We start from the raw sequence: 15,556 nt of genomic DNA on the forward strand, positions 1-15,556 counted from the left end.
ACAAAATGACAAGCACGTCCCAGCTGTTGGAGACTTGAAGGTGGCAAGCTCTATAGGGAAAGTGTTGACATATATTCCTAGGGTGATCAATTAACAAATCTGGAAAAGAACATTAATTAAATAGGGCTTGTGAAGACACAGGGGAAAGGAACTTCTCACGCACACCTGTGGGCACTGTACACTGAGAGGACTGGTCCAGATTATGGCAAAGGGCAAGCTGGCAATCACTATCAAAATTTTAAATGTACAGATATTTTAGTTCAGCAACTTATTGACTCAATAAAATTCTGAAATATGGGAGATGTGAATTATAGTGCTATTTAAAAAACAAAAAAAAGCAGAGTTATCTAACTTCTCTCTTAGAGGTGGACAATTATGTTGCTTCAAAGACAAGTCCGCAAAATACCACAATATTAAAAATCCACAAAATAATATAAAACAAAAAGTAGTACATTCTATTTATAATGGAAAAAAATGCAGGAGCACCTGGGTGACTAAGTTGGCTAAGCATCCGAATCTTGATTTCAACTCAGGTCATGATCTTGGGGTTGTGGGATCAAAGCCCGTGTCGGGCTACATGCCCAGTAGAGGGTCTGCTTGAGATTCTATCTCTCCCTCTCCCTCTACCCTTACCCCCCAGCTCTCTCTCAATCTTTTGTTTGTTTGTTCTTGGAGAGAGAGAGTGAGAGAGAGCATAAGCAGGGTGCAGGGAGAGGGAGAGGCAGGAGCCCAACAAGAAAATGGAACCCAGGACCCCAGGACCATGATCCAAACTGAAGATGAACATCATGCCATATATTTAATGACCTTCTATTTTGTCTGTGAAACGCGTGTCATCTTCCCAAACAGAGCAATGAAAATAGGAACTTCTACTTTCTCCATAGTTGGACTTAAAAATACAATTACGCATTATCAAGAAAATTTATTTTATTTGGTTTCTTTATCAAATCCCTTTGTAGAAAGTAAAATTAAAGTCAAAGTAATAAATGATCACAACCTTATTAAAGACAAATGTAGATTGTTTATATAAATAAATAATTCCTTCTAACCACGTTCATGGATTTTTTTTTTAAATTTTTCCTCTGTGTGTGTGTGTGTGTGTGTGTGTGTGTGTCTGTCTGTCTGTCTTCCTGAGGTTGTGAATATTTCTTCTTTATCCCATGATTATGGTTCAATTCCTTTACACTCAAATCTTTAATTTATTTGGAATTCATTGTATATTACATATAATATGCATTCTACATAGGTTATTTTTTCCCAATAATTAACCACGCGTGCCAATACCATGTATTGAAGCTACATCCAGTTCCACCCATCCCCCACTTCCATCCATTCCTCACATCCTTCACTAAGGCCATAACCATGTTTCACCTGAATTATGAATTCACATGAATTCACCTGAATTTCACCACAGGCTTCCAGATGGCCTTCCTCCATTCAGCATCCACTCCTCCCACCCTACCACCACCCCTCCACTCCAAGAATCTGTATACTAGAGCAACTGTGTCATTTGCCTACTTAAATCCTTTTAATGACTTTCCACTGCTCTTAGCTTCCCTATGGCCCTGCAATTGCACTACTAGATATTTACCCCAAAGATACAGATGTAGTGAAAAGGCCACCTGTACCCCAATGTTCATAGCAGCAATGGCCACAGTCGCCAAACTGTGGAAAGAACCAAGATGCCCTTCAACAGACAAATGAATAAGGAAGATGTGGTCCATATATACAACGGAGTATTATGCCTCCATCAGAAAGGATGAATACCCAACTTTTGTATCAACATGGACGGGACTGCAGGAGATTATGCTGAGTGAAATAAGCCAAGCAGAGAGAGTCAGTTATCATATGGTTTCACTTATTTGTGGAGCATAACAAATAACATGGAGGACATGGGGAGATGGAGAGGAGATGGGAGTTGGGGGAAATCGGAGGGGGAGACAAATCATGGGAGACTGGACTCTGAGAAACAAACGGAGGGTTTTGGAGGGGAGGGGAAAAGGGTGGGGGGTTGGGTGAGCCTGGTGATGGGTATTAAGGAGGGCACATATTGTATGGAGCATGGGATGTGGTGCATAAACAATGACTCTTGGAGCACCGAAAAAAAATTAAGTAAAATTTTAAAAAAATATTTCAAATTGAACTTTTTCAAAAAGGAATTGGCAGATCTGTGGGATACACATATTGTCCTTCTCATAGTGGCTGTATATTTGGTTGTATTTATCTCTGTGTGTTTACAAAAAAATCACTATTACTTGGACGTACACCTCAGGTTCCTTTTCACTATCGTGAACTGAATATTTTAAATGGAACAGCCATCTTTAACAAGTAAATAATTACTTCCCTTGTCCACTAAAAATTCAAAAACAGTATTCAAGTTAACACCCTGGAGTTACACTTTCCATATTTAAACTGTCGGTTCAACTTTTAATTCATGTGTACCTGTCATATTCTACTACACCTTGCTTCTGCTTTCGGAGAAAAAAAAAAAAGAAAAGCAAACATTTTAGTTTACTAAATGACTTCTTAAAGTAACTGCCTAAAAAAAAGTGAAATTCAAGTTGATGCTAGTTAATATAATTGATTTTAAGGAAAGCAATGCTAAATGTTAGGTCATAAAGGGAAGAAAGATTGCTGTCCCCAAGACTGGTAAGTAGAAATTGTCATTGACAACTGCAACCTCAGCCATCTACAATCTTACCCACTTCCCACACATCACTCCCTGAAAATACATCTTTCATGATGGCTTCTCACCCATTCTTTTATCCCATGGCTACATAAACATAAAAAGTTTTAAAAGTATTTATCTAAAATATTTTCAGCATAACAAAGTTTCAGGATTTAATTATAAGGTTGTATCCAAGAGTGCTAAATATAATAAAAAATCATACCTCCCTTTTGAGCCACATACCAGTTTCCACCCAGTATAACCTCTTCCTTATTAGCTACTCCACTCCAAACACTCTTAAAAAAGAATACCAAAATCATGTTGTTTTGTTAGAAACATTTTTCTTCAATTCCTAATATGCAAACCAAGGTGGCGCTCTCAAGGAGTTTAACAAGTTGCTCAGAGCTAACCTCACCATTCTTGGGTTCGCATCAACTTCTCATGTGTACTCTGCGATGAAATGAAGACATTTCAGAACTTTCTCTAGCTATCAATCTCTTCTGAGCTCTCTTAACCTTTCTACATATATTGTCTTTAATTTCAAGCAGATATTTTGCTCGAAGTTGATCCTTATTCTTTTAGAACTAAAATTCAACCATCTCCTCTGTACCAGTGTAAGTCAATTACTCTAAATTACTAATTATAGCCCATTTATTAATTGACAGCACTTACTTTACTTCTAAGGATTAGGAATTAAAGCTGGTTCATGTTTTCAGTTCATCTTTTATTTAATACTACCTTTTTTGACCATCAATTGAAGCCATTATAGCACAGTTCAAAAGGAGATTTTTCAAGGAAGGCAGAAATCAATTTTTGCATCTAGACAGAAATATTCATCTGAGAGCCTAGATATGTTTAATAGAAACTGTCATAAGATAATTGATCATTCTGGGGTGCCTCGGTGGCTCAGTCAGTTGAGCCTCCAACTCTTGGTTTCAGTTTGGGTCATGATCTCAGGGTTGTGAGATCGAGCACCAAGTTGGGCTCTGTACTCAGCAGGGAGTCTGCTGGACAGTCTCCCTCTCTCTCTACCCCTCCCCCTCAACTTGCATGCTCTCAAACAAATAAATCTTAAAAAAAAATAAATAAAAGATAACTGATCATTTGAATTACATACTCCACATGTAATTCATTCATGGAATAATACCTCACATGTAATTGTGAAACAGTATCAAGTCCAAAATGTACAGGTTATAGGACTTAGTGCATTAATGAATTTAGAATTAATAGGAAATTTTTTAAATGACTTCTGCTGACCAAGCACCTTTAGAGGAAAGATAAATGATATACCTGGAAGAAAAAATGGCAAGGAAGGGATGAAATAGGTGAAGGAAATGAAGAGATTTTCAGTTATAAAATATGTAAGACACAGGAGTGTAATATACCACAGAGGGGAAAAAAAAGTCAGTAATACTGTAACAACTTTGTATGACGGCAGACAGTAACTAGACTAATTGCAGTGACCATTTTGTAATGCATATAAATATCAGATCACTATGCTGTACACCTGAAACTAATAAAATGTTATGTCAACTATTCTTCAATAAAAAAATGGCAAGCAGAATTGAAATCTGCCCACCAATATTTTACTAGTATTTTACATTAGAAAACTGCTCTGCTCAGCAAAATGGTAGTATATATTAAAACATGAATCAGTAGAGGGAGAGGAGATGGGGAAGACAAAGAAGGAGGGGAAAGAGGAAAGATGAAATGATCCTATAGCAAAATAGATACAGGTGTCAAATATATTGGAATACCACTCAACAGTGAAATAAAATGAACCTAAACAAAATCACTAATAGGTTGTATTCTGTACTCTTACCCTCATTTAAAAAGGAATTGACCTTGAAATGACATTACATTCAACAACTAAAATCCTGAGCTTCCCAACTTAAATCATCTGTAGTTGGTCCCGTTATCATCAAAAACTCAACTTTTTTTCCTTAATGGAATTTAGGTTATTAAAATACTGCACACTGTTTGAAAATACATTCACTTGAAAACTGATGCTCAAAATAAAATTCATCTGAAGTCTCAGAAAGTGGCCCTTCTGGAAGGTATTTCTTACACGTCCTCACCTTCACATTGGGTTTTGACAGTAGTTTCAACAGCTCTCTGATCTCACTGTTTAATGGCTTGTTCTGAAGCTCTTCAGCCAGCTGCAAGGGAGATCACATGGACAGAGAGAACATTTAGTAAGAGCCTTGTGTAGTTCCACATGTGACAACTGAGAATCTATCTTGCCACTTTCCAGTGATTAAGGAGAAGTCGGCATGAAAGAAAACAGATGATCAATCACTGCTCCTCTTTTCAGGCCCCTGGTAGCCCAGATCCCAGACCAGGATCTTGGCTGAGTATAATTCAAAAAATCCTATCAGCCAGCTCACCTTCTCTGATTTATGGCAATGAGGGTAAATCCCAGCACTTCATCTTAAGGAAAGGTCTTTTGCATGCAAACAAAGGACTACTTGTGAAAAGGACTGGACCAGGCTTTGACACTATTTTTAAAAAAGAAAGAAAGAAAAAGAAAAAAAAATGAAAGAAAAAAAAAGTTTCTGAATGAGGTGGTGAAACCCACAGGGTTTCCAAAAACCCACAGTAGCTTGCTGTTTAGAGCTGGAGGAAAAAAGAACCAGAATGCCTCTGATAGAGCAAATGCTCTGAAACTTTTATTATGTTTACCTACACAGACTAAAAAATCCGTTACTTATAAGCCAGGTTAATCACAAAATGACTTACAATAGGTTGACAAGTACTCTGGGGACAGAAAGGCTGACTATATTCTACTGTAACGATCAAGAATTTTTGCTGATTTTAGTAAAGAAAGGATTGGAACTTTGAACACGCCTCATGTTCCTAAGAAGAGGTCTTCCTATCAACACTCTATTCCATTCTAGGCTATAGTAAAGATCATATAATTTCCTTAGAAGAAAAACAAGACCAAATAGAAAAAGAAATTACAATTGTGAAGTATGCAGTACAGAATTCAAAATATGTGCATATATTTTCATTTAAGAACCCTTCGTAAAACACTGCATGAAATTTCTACTTGCTCCTATGGTTTCTACCAAGCTAAAAATAATTGTTCTTATCTCTGGAGAAGGACTTTTCTCTAAAAGAAGGACATCATAGAATTATACACAAAAATAAAACCTGATAAAATGGATATATTCATTGGTTATAATTCAAAAAGTGATTTTACTTTTCCAAGGTAAAATTTTTGTTTTTCAAGGTAAAATAATCGTTATATATAATTGTTAACTCACAAGAAGTCACAAAAGGCTCTTTGCATTCTTTAGTCACTTGGTAACAATATTTTTTTAATTTAAATATATTGCTCTAATGAATTAGAACATGCTACATTTTACCCTATTCATATAACAGTCTCTAATTTGTTTAAAAAGCAATATTGTCATAATATGATTGGACCTCAATCACATTGGAAAGTAACAAATATTTCCCCAAATCCTCAACAGTAAGTGTTTTTAAAGTAACAAATTTTAAGACTTTCTCAAGGGCCAACCGCAGCTTACTAGAATTCTCTCTATACCTTTACTCCCCTTCACTTCAAAAATTCTGGTTCTTTACTTCATAAATTCCTCATAAAACACAAACTGAAACATCCCTATAATTTGTAATCTCTGTAAATAAAACTGGAAGGGAGACTGGGGACTAAACAAATAAACCACTTAGAGATATATTCCATGTGCTATATTATCTAAATTAAAATAGAAAACATATATTAAGAAAATCAACTCCCGAAGATGGTCAGGTTTTTTTTTTCTTTTTTTCAATTCTAGGGCCCCAATATTTTACTAAACTGTACAATGGCCTGTTTTATCATAACCACAGATAAGCTACAGGGTATCGTTAAAACCCACCTTCACACGAGACCCATTTCTCGTCTGGCTCAGTGTCCTTTATAGTTTATCCAGGTGTGTTTCTAATTCATCCGAGTTTGAAAGTTAACAGTAAGAATCAGCAAGGTAGTTCCTCCCCCATATTGAAAATAAAATTATAGCTACAGGAAATTAACTACTCCATCAATGCCAACTGCTGCTAAAATTTATTTTTTGGTTATGAAGGTAATTTGGAAAGGTCTAATATCCATAAATCATTACTGTGCTTTATAATCCATTTTAAAAACAATCCTTTCTTTTTATGTATTTTAGAAGGCCTCGTTCCTATACTGGTATCTGTCATTTTTTAGCACTGTCAGCAATAGACCTATCTCATTTGTCTTTATTTCTCCAAAGCATTCCTCTTGCCTGTGACTTTCTCAGAACACTCCTAGCTGACAGCTTCTCTCTCTCTCCCTGGAGAGTTGCAGGCTAAAATTTCTAGTATGTAGTTACCGAGGGAGAGCGAGAGGGTTAGTTATCTCCAGGCAAAATTTTTAGAGCAGGAGAGTGAATGAAAATCAGCATAGTATCCGCATAAGCTCTGTGATGACAGGCCTTCTGGAAACATTTGCAGCTTCTCCTGGTTTTCGCTCCTAGCATCGCACACATCAGTCTGCGCCAGGATGAGCTCTGCCCCGGCCAGGCCTGGGGGAGCCGGGTCCCGGGGAGCTCAGGAAGGCACACTTACGTCATCGGCCAAGACCGCTGCGCCGTGGAGGATGGGCACGGGGTTCTGCTTCTCGTAGTAGTGGAGTTTTTCGTGAATCTGGAAGAAACGCAAATGAATATAAGTTCACCTGCTAGCCAACAGCGAGATATTTGAAGATTTTTATCGCCACGAATAAAAACTGATCCACTAAACCTTCAAAGAAAAATTCTATGTTCCTATAAACCTATAGAGGACAAATTCGTGTGTGTAATTCACGTACGAGCCAGTGTTTCTAACGCGATGTCAAATGGGGGGGGGGCAGGGGGAATGTTATCAAAGTGAACCCACAGAAGACGTAAACCTTTGTTTTTCCCCTGAATAATTGCTAGTTTTACAAAATCTGTCATTTCTAAAACATAGCGTTTCAATACTTAAAGGCTGTAGTTTATATTCCTGCTAAACACATACATTATGATTAAAGCCAAGTGATAAGCCGGCACCCCATCCTGACAGGTTGGTATGTGACCACCGTCAAGAACATGGGAGCTGGTGCCCTCTGGGAACTCCTTTCCCAGCACGCTCTTCTTTTAAGACTTTTTTTCCCCCTTAATTGTCAACCTTCCCCCACAAATTCAAACTTCTAAGAAACAAAGGGATTGCTCATACAGACATTTCTCATAACTGTTTCGCTGAAATAATTTTCTGCACTATAAAACAAGAATAAAATTATATTATCAAATAAAATTTGGTCCTTCCTTTCCCATCATTCCCCTCAAAAACACAAAGGCAAGAATATATTATAATGCATTATAAGACAAACAGAGTTCCTTAAAAAAAAAAATCTAGTATTATCATTAAGAAATGCAAGATGCTTTGACAAATGCGAAACTGTTGGCTCTTAAGTTTTATCCACTTCGGCTCTTCCATAGCTGTCCTTAAAATGTTATACTTGAAAACTTACTTGACCCTCTTATTAATAATTGAAAAAATTACACCCACCATATTTTAAAAAAAACTACTCAGAATTTCCAGTTTTTAACAGGTATCACATAATACACTCATAGGTATCAAGTAATCGACTCTTTAATTAGACTCAAAGCCTAACCAAACTCTCTTGTAAAAGTCTGGAAGATAGATTTTATTTTGATTAGCCAGATGCTATTGCTTAGAGAGGATTCTATTACCTTTTTGGCAACCTTACCCTCAATGCAAAGTATCAGGGAAAGAATTTTGACACTTATGATATTACCAGAATTATCAGGGCCACATTTTTTTTTTAAGATTTTATTTATTTATTTGTCAGAGAGAGAGAGAGAGCAAGCACAGGCAGACAGAGTGGCAGGCAGAGGCAGAGGGAGAAGCAGGCTCCCCACAGAGCAAGGAGCCTGATGTGGGACTCGATCCCAGGACGCTGGGATCATGACCTGAGCCGAAGGCAGCTGCTTAACCAACTGAGCCACCCAGGCGTCCCAAGGGCCACATTTTTACTTAAAATCTTGGAATCTTCCAACATTAATCACCATAGGGTAATAAACCAATCTTTAAAGAATACAAGCTCTAAAAGGAGCAAGATTTGATGTGAGAAACTATTAAAAGTATAATTTAAAACAAAACCATCCAACCTAAGAGCTAAATTAATTTTGCTTGAGTCATTATAAAAAATTAGATCACCCCAACAAATACTATCATAGAATACTGAGCTTAGCCTCTCATACAACTCTTTTAGCTTTCTTATTTCAACATCCGCTTCCCTGCAACAGGAAGTATGGAGGGTCATACTTACTAGGTTCTTACCAAGGGTCTGTGTTCCCTACATACTAGTGACCGGAAAAAGAAAATAAAAATAGTGATCGGTACTATCAGTAATATAGTCTTCAGTGAGTTTTGTATTTTAATCCCTTGCCTGCCTCTCAGACTTCCATCTCAGCTGCCTTCTTCACTGACCTCATTCACTGCTGGTGAGCAGGACAGAGAGGAGGCGTGGTGGGTACATGGTAAGTAATGCTGGCTGTTCCCAATGGCTACACGATCAGGGGCGGTTCCTCTCCATGCATCCCCTCCCCTGTATTTTTTCTTTCCAGCATTTCTTAATTTCTCCAGATTAATTTCTATTGAGGCCATACTGTAATTACAATTTAAAACTATATGTCCCAAATTAAGCATCTTCTGGGCATCTTTTAAAACAATGAGCCCCTCTTTCTACCTCATCTTCTTTAGATCTTCATCCAAGAGATCTGAGAGCATACCCCTACCCTGCCCACCTGGGGACTTTGTATTATATCAAGAGTTTTTAGGGAACATACGGGTGGCTCAGTTAAGCATCTGCCTTCGGCTCAGGTCATGATCTCCAGGTCCTTGGGTCGAGTCCAATATTGGACTCCCTACTCAGCGGGGGGAGTCAGCTTCTCCCTCTCACTCTCCTTGTGTACTTTCCTTCTCTCTCTCAAATAAATAAGAAAGATCTTTAAAAAAAAAAAAGTTTGGGGACAGCTGGGTGGCTCAGTGGGTTAAAGCCTCTGCCTTCGGCTCAGGTTATGGTCCCAGGATCCTGGCATCGAGCCCTGCATCGGGCTCTCTGCTCAGCATGGAGCATGCTTCCTCCTCTCTCTCTGCCTATCTCTCTACCTACTTGTGATCTCTGTCTGTCAAATAAATAAATAAAATCTAAAATAAAATAAAAAATTTTTTAAAAGTTTTAAATGTTCTAGAATTTCTAAATGCTAGTAACCCTAGGTTGATACATGTTTTACTTCAGGACATAATTTTAAATATTAAGTTGGTAGAAAAGTAAAAATTACTTTAAGTAATTTTGAGCTGTTGACAGTTTCCAAAATCAGTGACTTTTACTGGCATTTATAATATCCAGGAAGAAAATTAAAAACAAAAATGATTTTTAAATTCTAACAGAACAGGTAACACATATAAACTTCACCCCAAGGTGGTCCAACAGAACTCTTCGTGATGTTGAAAACGTTCTGTACCTGTTTGTCCACATGGTCAGACACTAGCTACGTGTGTCTACCAAGCATTTGAACTGTGTCTAGCTTACTGAAGGAACTGAATTTTGAATTTTATTTTTTATTAATTCAAATTTAAACACCCACATGAAGCTTGTGGCTTTCATATTCAATAACATGGCAAAGCTCTATGTTAAATGTTCTGTAACTCACCTTTACTCACCAGAAAAATTTATACTGATATAGCCTGGCCAATTTCCCTGAGTGGTCACCTTTTAGAACCCAACAGACAAATACGCAACCAAAGACACAGCATCTAATTACTAAATATCATGTATTGCCAAACCTGCAAAATCTCATTTGACTAAACACTTCCCTTTGCAAACTCAACTGTGTAATAAAAGAATACTTCATTTTTCTCCCCGGAACAAAAAGAGGAGAGCAAAATGCAAGGAGTTGCCAAAAGAAAGGAGACAGAAGTAACGAAGACTGGAGAGACAGGGAGACTCTGGTTAAATAAGTTTCATACGATAGCAAACTAGGCAATTATTCAGAAATAAGCTCCTAAAAAAAAATGGCATGCTAAAATATTTAGAATACACTATTAAGAAAAGAGAACATTTCCAAAAGAGACATTTACCTCCACTAAATTATGTGTTCATAAGGGTTTGTTTTCTAGAATTACACTCATATCAGAAAAGTTAAAATAAAAATTTTATATGCTACTGGCACTAAGGACTAGCTATCTAGTCAACCATAAAATCAGAAAAGAAATAATAGGCTTCTCTCTTCCTCTTTTCATCTTTGCTTTCCATTCGTGTGCTACTTCTAATGATAAGAAATGCCAAAAGTTGTTTTCATGTGTTTTTTTTTAAGTTTTGTTTCAAAGTCCAGTTAACTGAAAATATAGTATTAGTTTGAGGTGTACAGTACAGTGATCCGACACAATACATCACCCAGTGCTCGTCACATCAAGTCCCCTCCTTAATCCCCATTACCTATGTCACCCATCCCTCAACCCCCTCTGGTCACTGTCAGATTGTTCTCTGTAGTTAAAAGTCTGTTTCTTGGTTTGCCTCTTTCTCTTTTTTAATTTCGTTCATTTGTTTTGTTTCTTAAATTCCACGTATGAGTAAGATCCTATGGTATTTGTCTTTCTCTGACTGACTTCTTTCACTTAGCATAATGCTCTCTAGCTCTGTCCACGTCACTGCAAATGGCAAGATTTCATTCTATTTTTACGGCTGAGTAGTACGTCATGGTATATAAACACACCACACCTTCCCATTCATTCTTTCCCATTCTAAAAATTTTGAAATGTTCTAATCATTAATGGTCCATTTAAACGCTTAAAAAATTTACAAAAAATAAAATATGATCAACTGCAACCCACACCAAAATTAAAGAGGTATTAGCCTTGTATATTTGCTTCAAATATCTTATAAAATAATCCATTAGTGGTAAGGCTAAAGACCCACCCTCTTACCTCTCTGCCAAGAAAAAAAAAAATAAGTTGAAACTGCCAAATAGATTCCCATATGCGTTTTCATCTTTTTAAACATATACGTTTTGATAAACAATATAAGCTATTTTTGAAAGTACATAAATGCACTGTTCCCCCAACACCTGGACTTTTCATTCAATACCACATTGAGAAATCTAGCTCAATACATGTAGATATGGTTCATTCATTTTAACAGGTGAATAATATTCTGTCATACTAATTAACAGTACTTGACTTATATCATTTTTTTTTTAACTGAGAAACAGGTGTTTGTTTCTGCTCTTTGCTGCCGAATATCCTTCCACACCCCTCCTCCCTGCACTGTGATGGACACCTAACGGTGTTCGAAGGTTTCCTGAGTTCCCAGATCTTGCCAACACTTGGTGTTATCAGACATCTTGCTAATCAGATGGAAAGGAAATGGAAGCGCCATACAGTTTTCCTTTATATCTTCTCCAATCTCTGACTTACGTTTTCACAATGGTTCTAAAGACAGAGACAGTTGCTCCCAACATCAGTTCTCCTTGTCCAGAGTATCTGAACCATAGCTACAAAGCATCTGCCTAGTGAAGAGCTACATTTCCTCCCACTTCTACCCTCCTCCCCTCTCCCTGAGGCTCCGTTAACACAGGACATCAGCTGTCAAACACGATGTGTAAGTTGTAAGTGCCACTTCCTGGCGGAGGCTTTTATGAAATTGGCATGCTTCCTCCATACTCTCCCCTCCACCAGCTGCATGCAGACTATGACAAGGCCTTAAGAGACAGCAAAGCCACCAGATGGAAGGACCTGGGTCCCCAAAACACCTTATGGAGGAGAGCAGTGCATCAACCTGACATTCCCTCTAAACAATCACTGAGCAGGAAATCAACTTCTATTATACTTAAGCTATGACATTTTGGGGGGACTAATTGTCAATTGTCCATCCTACCTTACACAACACAGTAGCCCTGGGCAAACAGAAGTTATTTTAACATGGCCAAATATATCCAGATTTTTCTATAAGGCCATGCATTTTGTTTCTTAAGAAAACATTCTCGGGGCACCTGGGTGGCTCAGTGGGTTAAAGCCTCTGCCTTTGGCTCAGGTCATGTTCCCAATGTCCTGGGATCGAGCCCCGCATCGGGCTCTGTGCTCTGCAGGGAGCCTGCTTCCACCTCTCTATCTGTCTGCCTCTCTGCCTACTTGTGATCTCTGTCTGTCAAATAAATAAATAAAATCTTTAAAAGAAAAAAAAAAAAAGAAAACATTCTCTATCCTAATAAAGAGATTCTGGTGGGACTTCTCTAAAATTTTATAGTTTCACTCAGTATACTGAAGTATTAATTCATACCTACAAGAGCTCTAACTTAATCTTTTTCCAGAAGGACAGCACCATTTAATCTTCTCCCACTGATGTGTAATATTACTTATTTATCAAACCTCCACACACAAGTATCTATACCTGGGCTCTCTATTTTGTTCCTTGATTTATCTCTCTGAGACCAATATTGTTACTCTATTTTTATCTACACTCTTGACATTTAGAGTAAGGAAGAACTTCTTAGCCCTTCATTTTTCCACAAGGCTTTTGGGATAAGCTCTTCAGCTACTTGTATTCCATGAATAACCAAGTTGGGACATCTTAACCACATTCTCTCTCGGCATTCTGGAAGTTTCCTGAAATCTATCTTCCAACTCACTTTGCTCTAATAAACTGCACCTAATCTCTAAAGAACTATCCACAAAAGTTTTCTGAGTGTGTTTTTTTTTTCAAATGACTATACATCTTACGTTTATAATTCAGTATGGCTCTTTTTACAAATCTGTTTTTTCCTAGCACCCAGTGTTTTTCAACTTAAAATTAAAACCTTCTTTTAAAACTAGTATCATTTAAGCAACATTATTTCACAGGCTATAAGACTGTATTACACAGAGTGCTTGGCTTTTAATCTTGTCATCTGCAGAGCCTGAGGGTATACTGTATTCTCAAATGTTCTGTATCCTGGAGCGGTCTGTAAATCTTCAGTTGGGTGTTATATGAAAGAGTCCTAGGTTGATGGACTATCTTTTCAGAAATACTTTCTATTTGCTTCTGATGGCTAAGTCTGCCACATCACCAGCCACTACACTAATTTCACAGTTTGGGATTCCTGGACTTTGTGGATACAAACTCCAACTGTAGGAGAGATCTTGGGAAAACGGTGAAGAGGCTCCCACACTCACCTCTCACAGACACATCAATGCTACAACTACATAAGATGCAACTCACCGTGAAAACCACCTGAAGACTGGCAAAACAGATGTTCCACAGGTCAACAGCTTAAGGGGAAGCCCGTCAGGAAGGGGAACAGACATGGTTGGGAAGCAAACCCCCAGCCCCATGACCCACCAGCAGGAGGGATATTACAAGTGTAAAGATCCTCTCTTTGAGAAAAGAGGGAATCAGACCCATATCAAGCACTCCTGCAGGGGGGGGACCTGCACTGACAACACTGGGAATATGAGCCCCCAAACCACCCATGACACTTGGTTTGAAAACCGGCACTGGTTAATTGTGGGAGCACTGAAAATCCGGACCTAACTCCAGGCGAGCCAGAGGGCTATGGGAAACCAAGACCCCACTCTTAAAGGGCCAATGCACTATACTGCTTAGTCTGAGACCCAGCCCAGAGGCAGCAGTTTGAAAAGCACCTGGGTTATACATGAAGGAAATTTATTGACTTATTTTATGGCGTGTGCTGGAGGAGCAGGGACTTCTACGCGTTTTCTCCAAAACAGCAGTGCTGGCGGGAGCCATTTCTCTTGCCTTCTTCCAGCCAGCAGGCCAGACGCTTGAGTGAGCCAGTTCTGACAGTCTCCATCTACCTCGCCAGCACAGTGTGCTCTGCCATGATGTTCCCTGTGAACCCAACCCACCCCACCCCACCCCGACCTGCCCACTCTAGCAAGTGCCCCTCTAAAGCAGGTCTGGATTTGACATACAAGGTGGGCAGCCTCAGTGGGTACCAGCAACCCTCTGAAGCAACTCCTGTCCCAAAGAAATGGGGGCCAGCCTTGCGCACCCATGTGCCCAAAGGAACTGAGCCAGGACTCTCAGCCAGCTGTGCTGGAAGCTGTCCCTGCCCACCAGCAGGACTACGGCAGCCACAGCCCAGTCGTTACAGGGGGCAGATGCTGCCCACACGGGGACACCCCACAAGCGCCTGGTACTGGTGACCAAAGGGAGCTGTGCTTCTGGACCTACATGATGCCTTCTGCATAAGGCCATTACTTTCAAGATCAGGACACATAGCTGACCTACCTCGTACAGAGAAACAGAGACTCAGACAAAATGAGGAGACAAAGAACATGCTCCAAACAAGAAAAAGATAAAAGTTAAGAAAGAGAACTAATAGAAACAGAGAAAATGAATCTACCTAATAAACGGTACAAAGTAATGGTCATTAAGATACTCATCAGACTCGAGAGGGAGGTGGATGAGCTCAGTGAGAAGTTCAACAAAAGAGAATGTTAAAAAAGCTAGAAATACAATAACTGAAATGAGAAATACATTACAGGGAATCAAGAGCAGATGGGAAAATGCAGAAGCACAGATCAGTGATCTGGAAGACAGGGAAATAGAAAGCACCCAAGCTGAAGGGTAAAAGTGAAAAAAGAGTTTTAAACAATGAAGACAGGTTAAGGGTCCTCTGTGACAAACTCAAGCATAACATTTACATTCTAGGGGTCATAGGAAGAGAAGACAGAAAAAGGGGCAGAGAACTTTTTTGAAGAAATAATAGCTGAAAACATCCCTAAGCTAAGGAAGGAATCAGACATCCAGGTCCAGGAAGCACAGAAGCCCCAAACAAGATGAACCAAGGGATGTTCAAAAACATCTAGTGATTAAAAGGC

General features: G+C 38.7%; 1 protein-coding gene across 1 annotated transcript in view; it reads right to left on the reverse strand.

Moving 5' to 3' along the window:
- The window catches only part of MPP7 (MAGUK p55 scaffold protein 7), a 285,707-nt gene that overhangs the window by 110,992 nt on the left and 159,159 nt on the right, over positions 1-15,556 (reverse strand). The window contains 2 exon segments of the mRNA XM_047743326.1: positions 4,747-4,827; positions 7,259-7,336. Of these exon segments, the coding sequence (XP_047599282.1) occupies positions 4,747-4,827; positions 7,259-7,336 (159 nt within the window).

Source organism: Lutra lutra, chromosome 8 (genome assembly GCF_902655055.1).
Source record: "Lutra lutra chromosome 8, mLutLut1.2, whole genome shotgun sequence".
Lineage (NCBI taxonomy): Eukaryota > Metazoa > Chordata > Mammalia > Carnivora > Mustelidae > Lutra > Lutra lutra.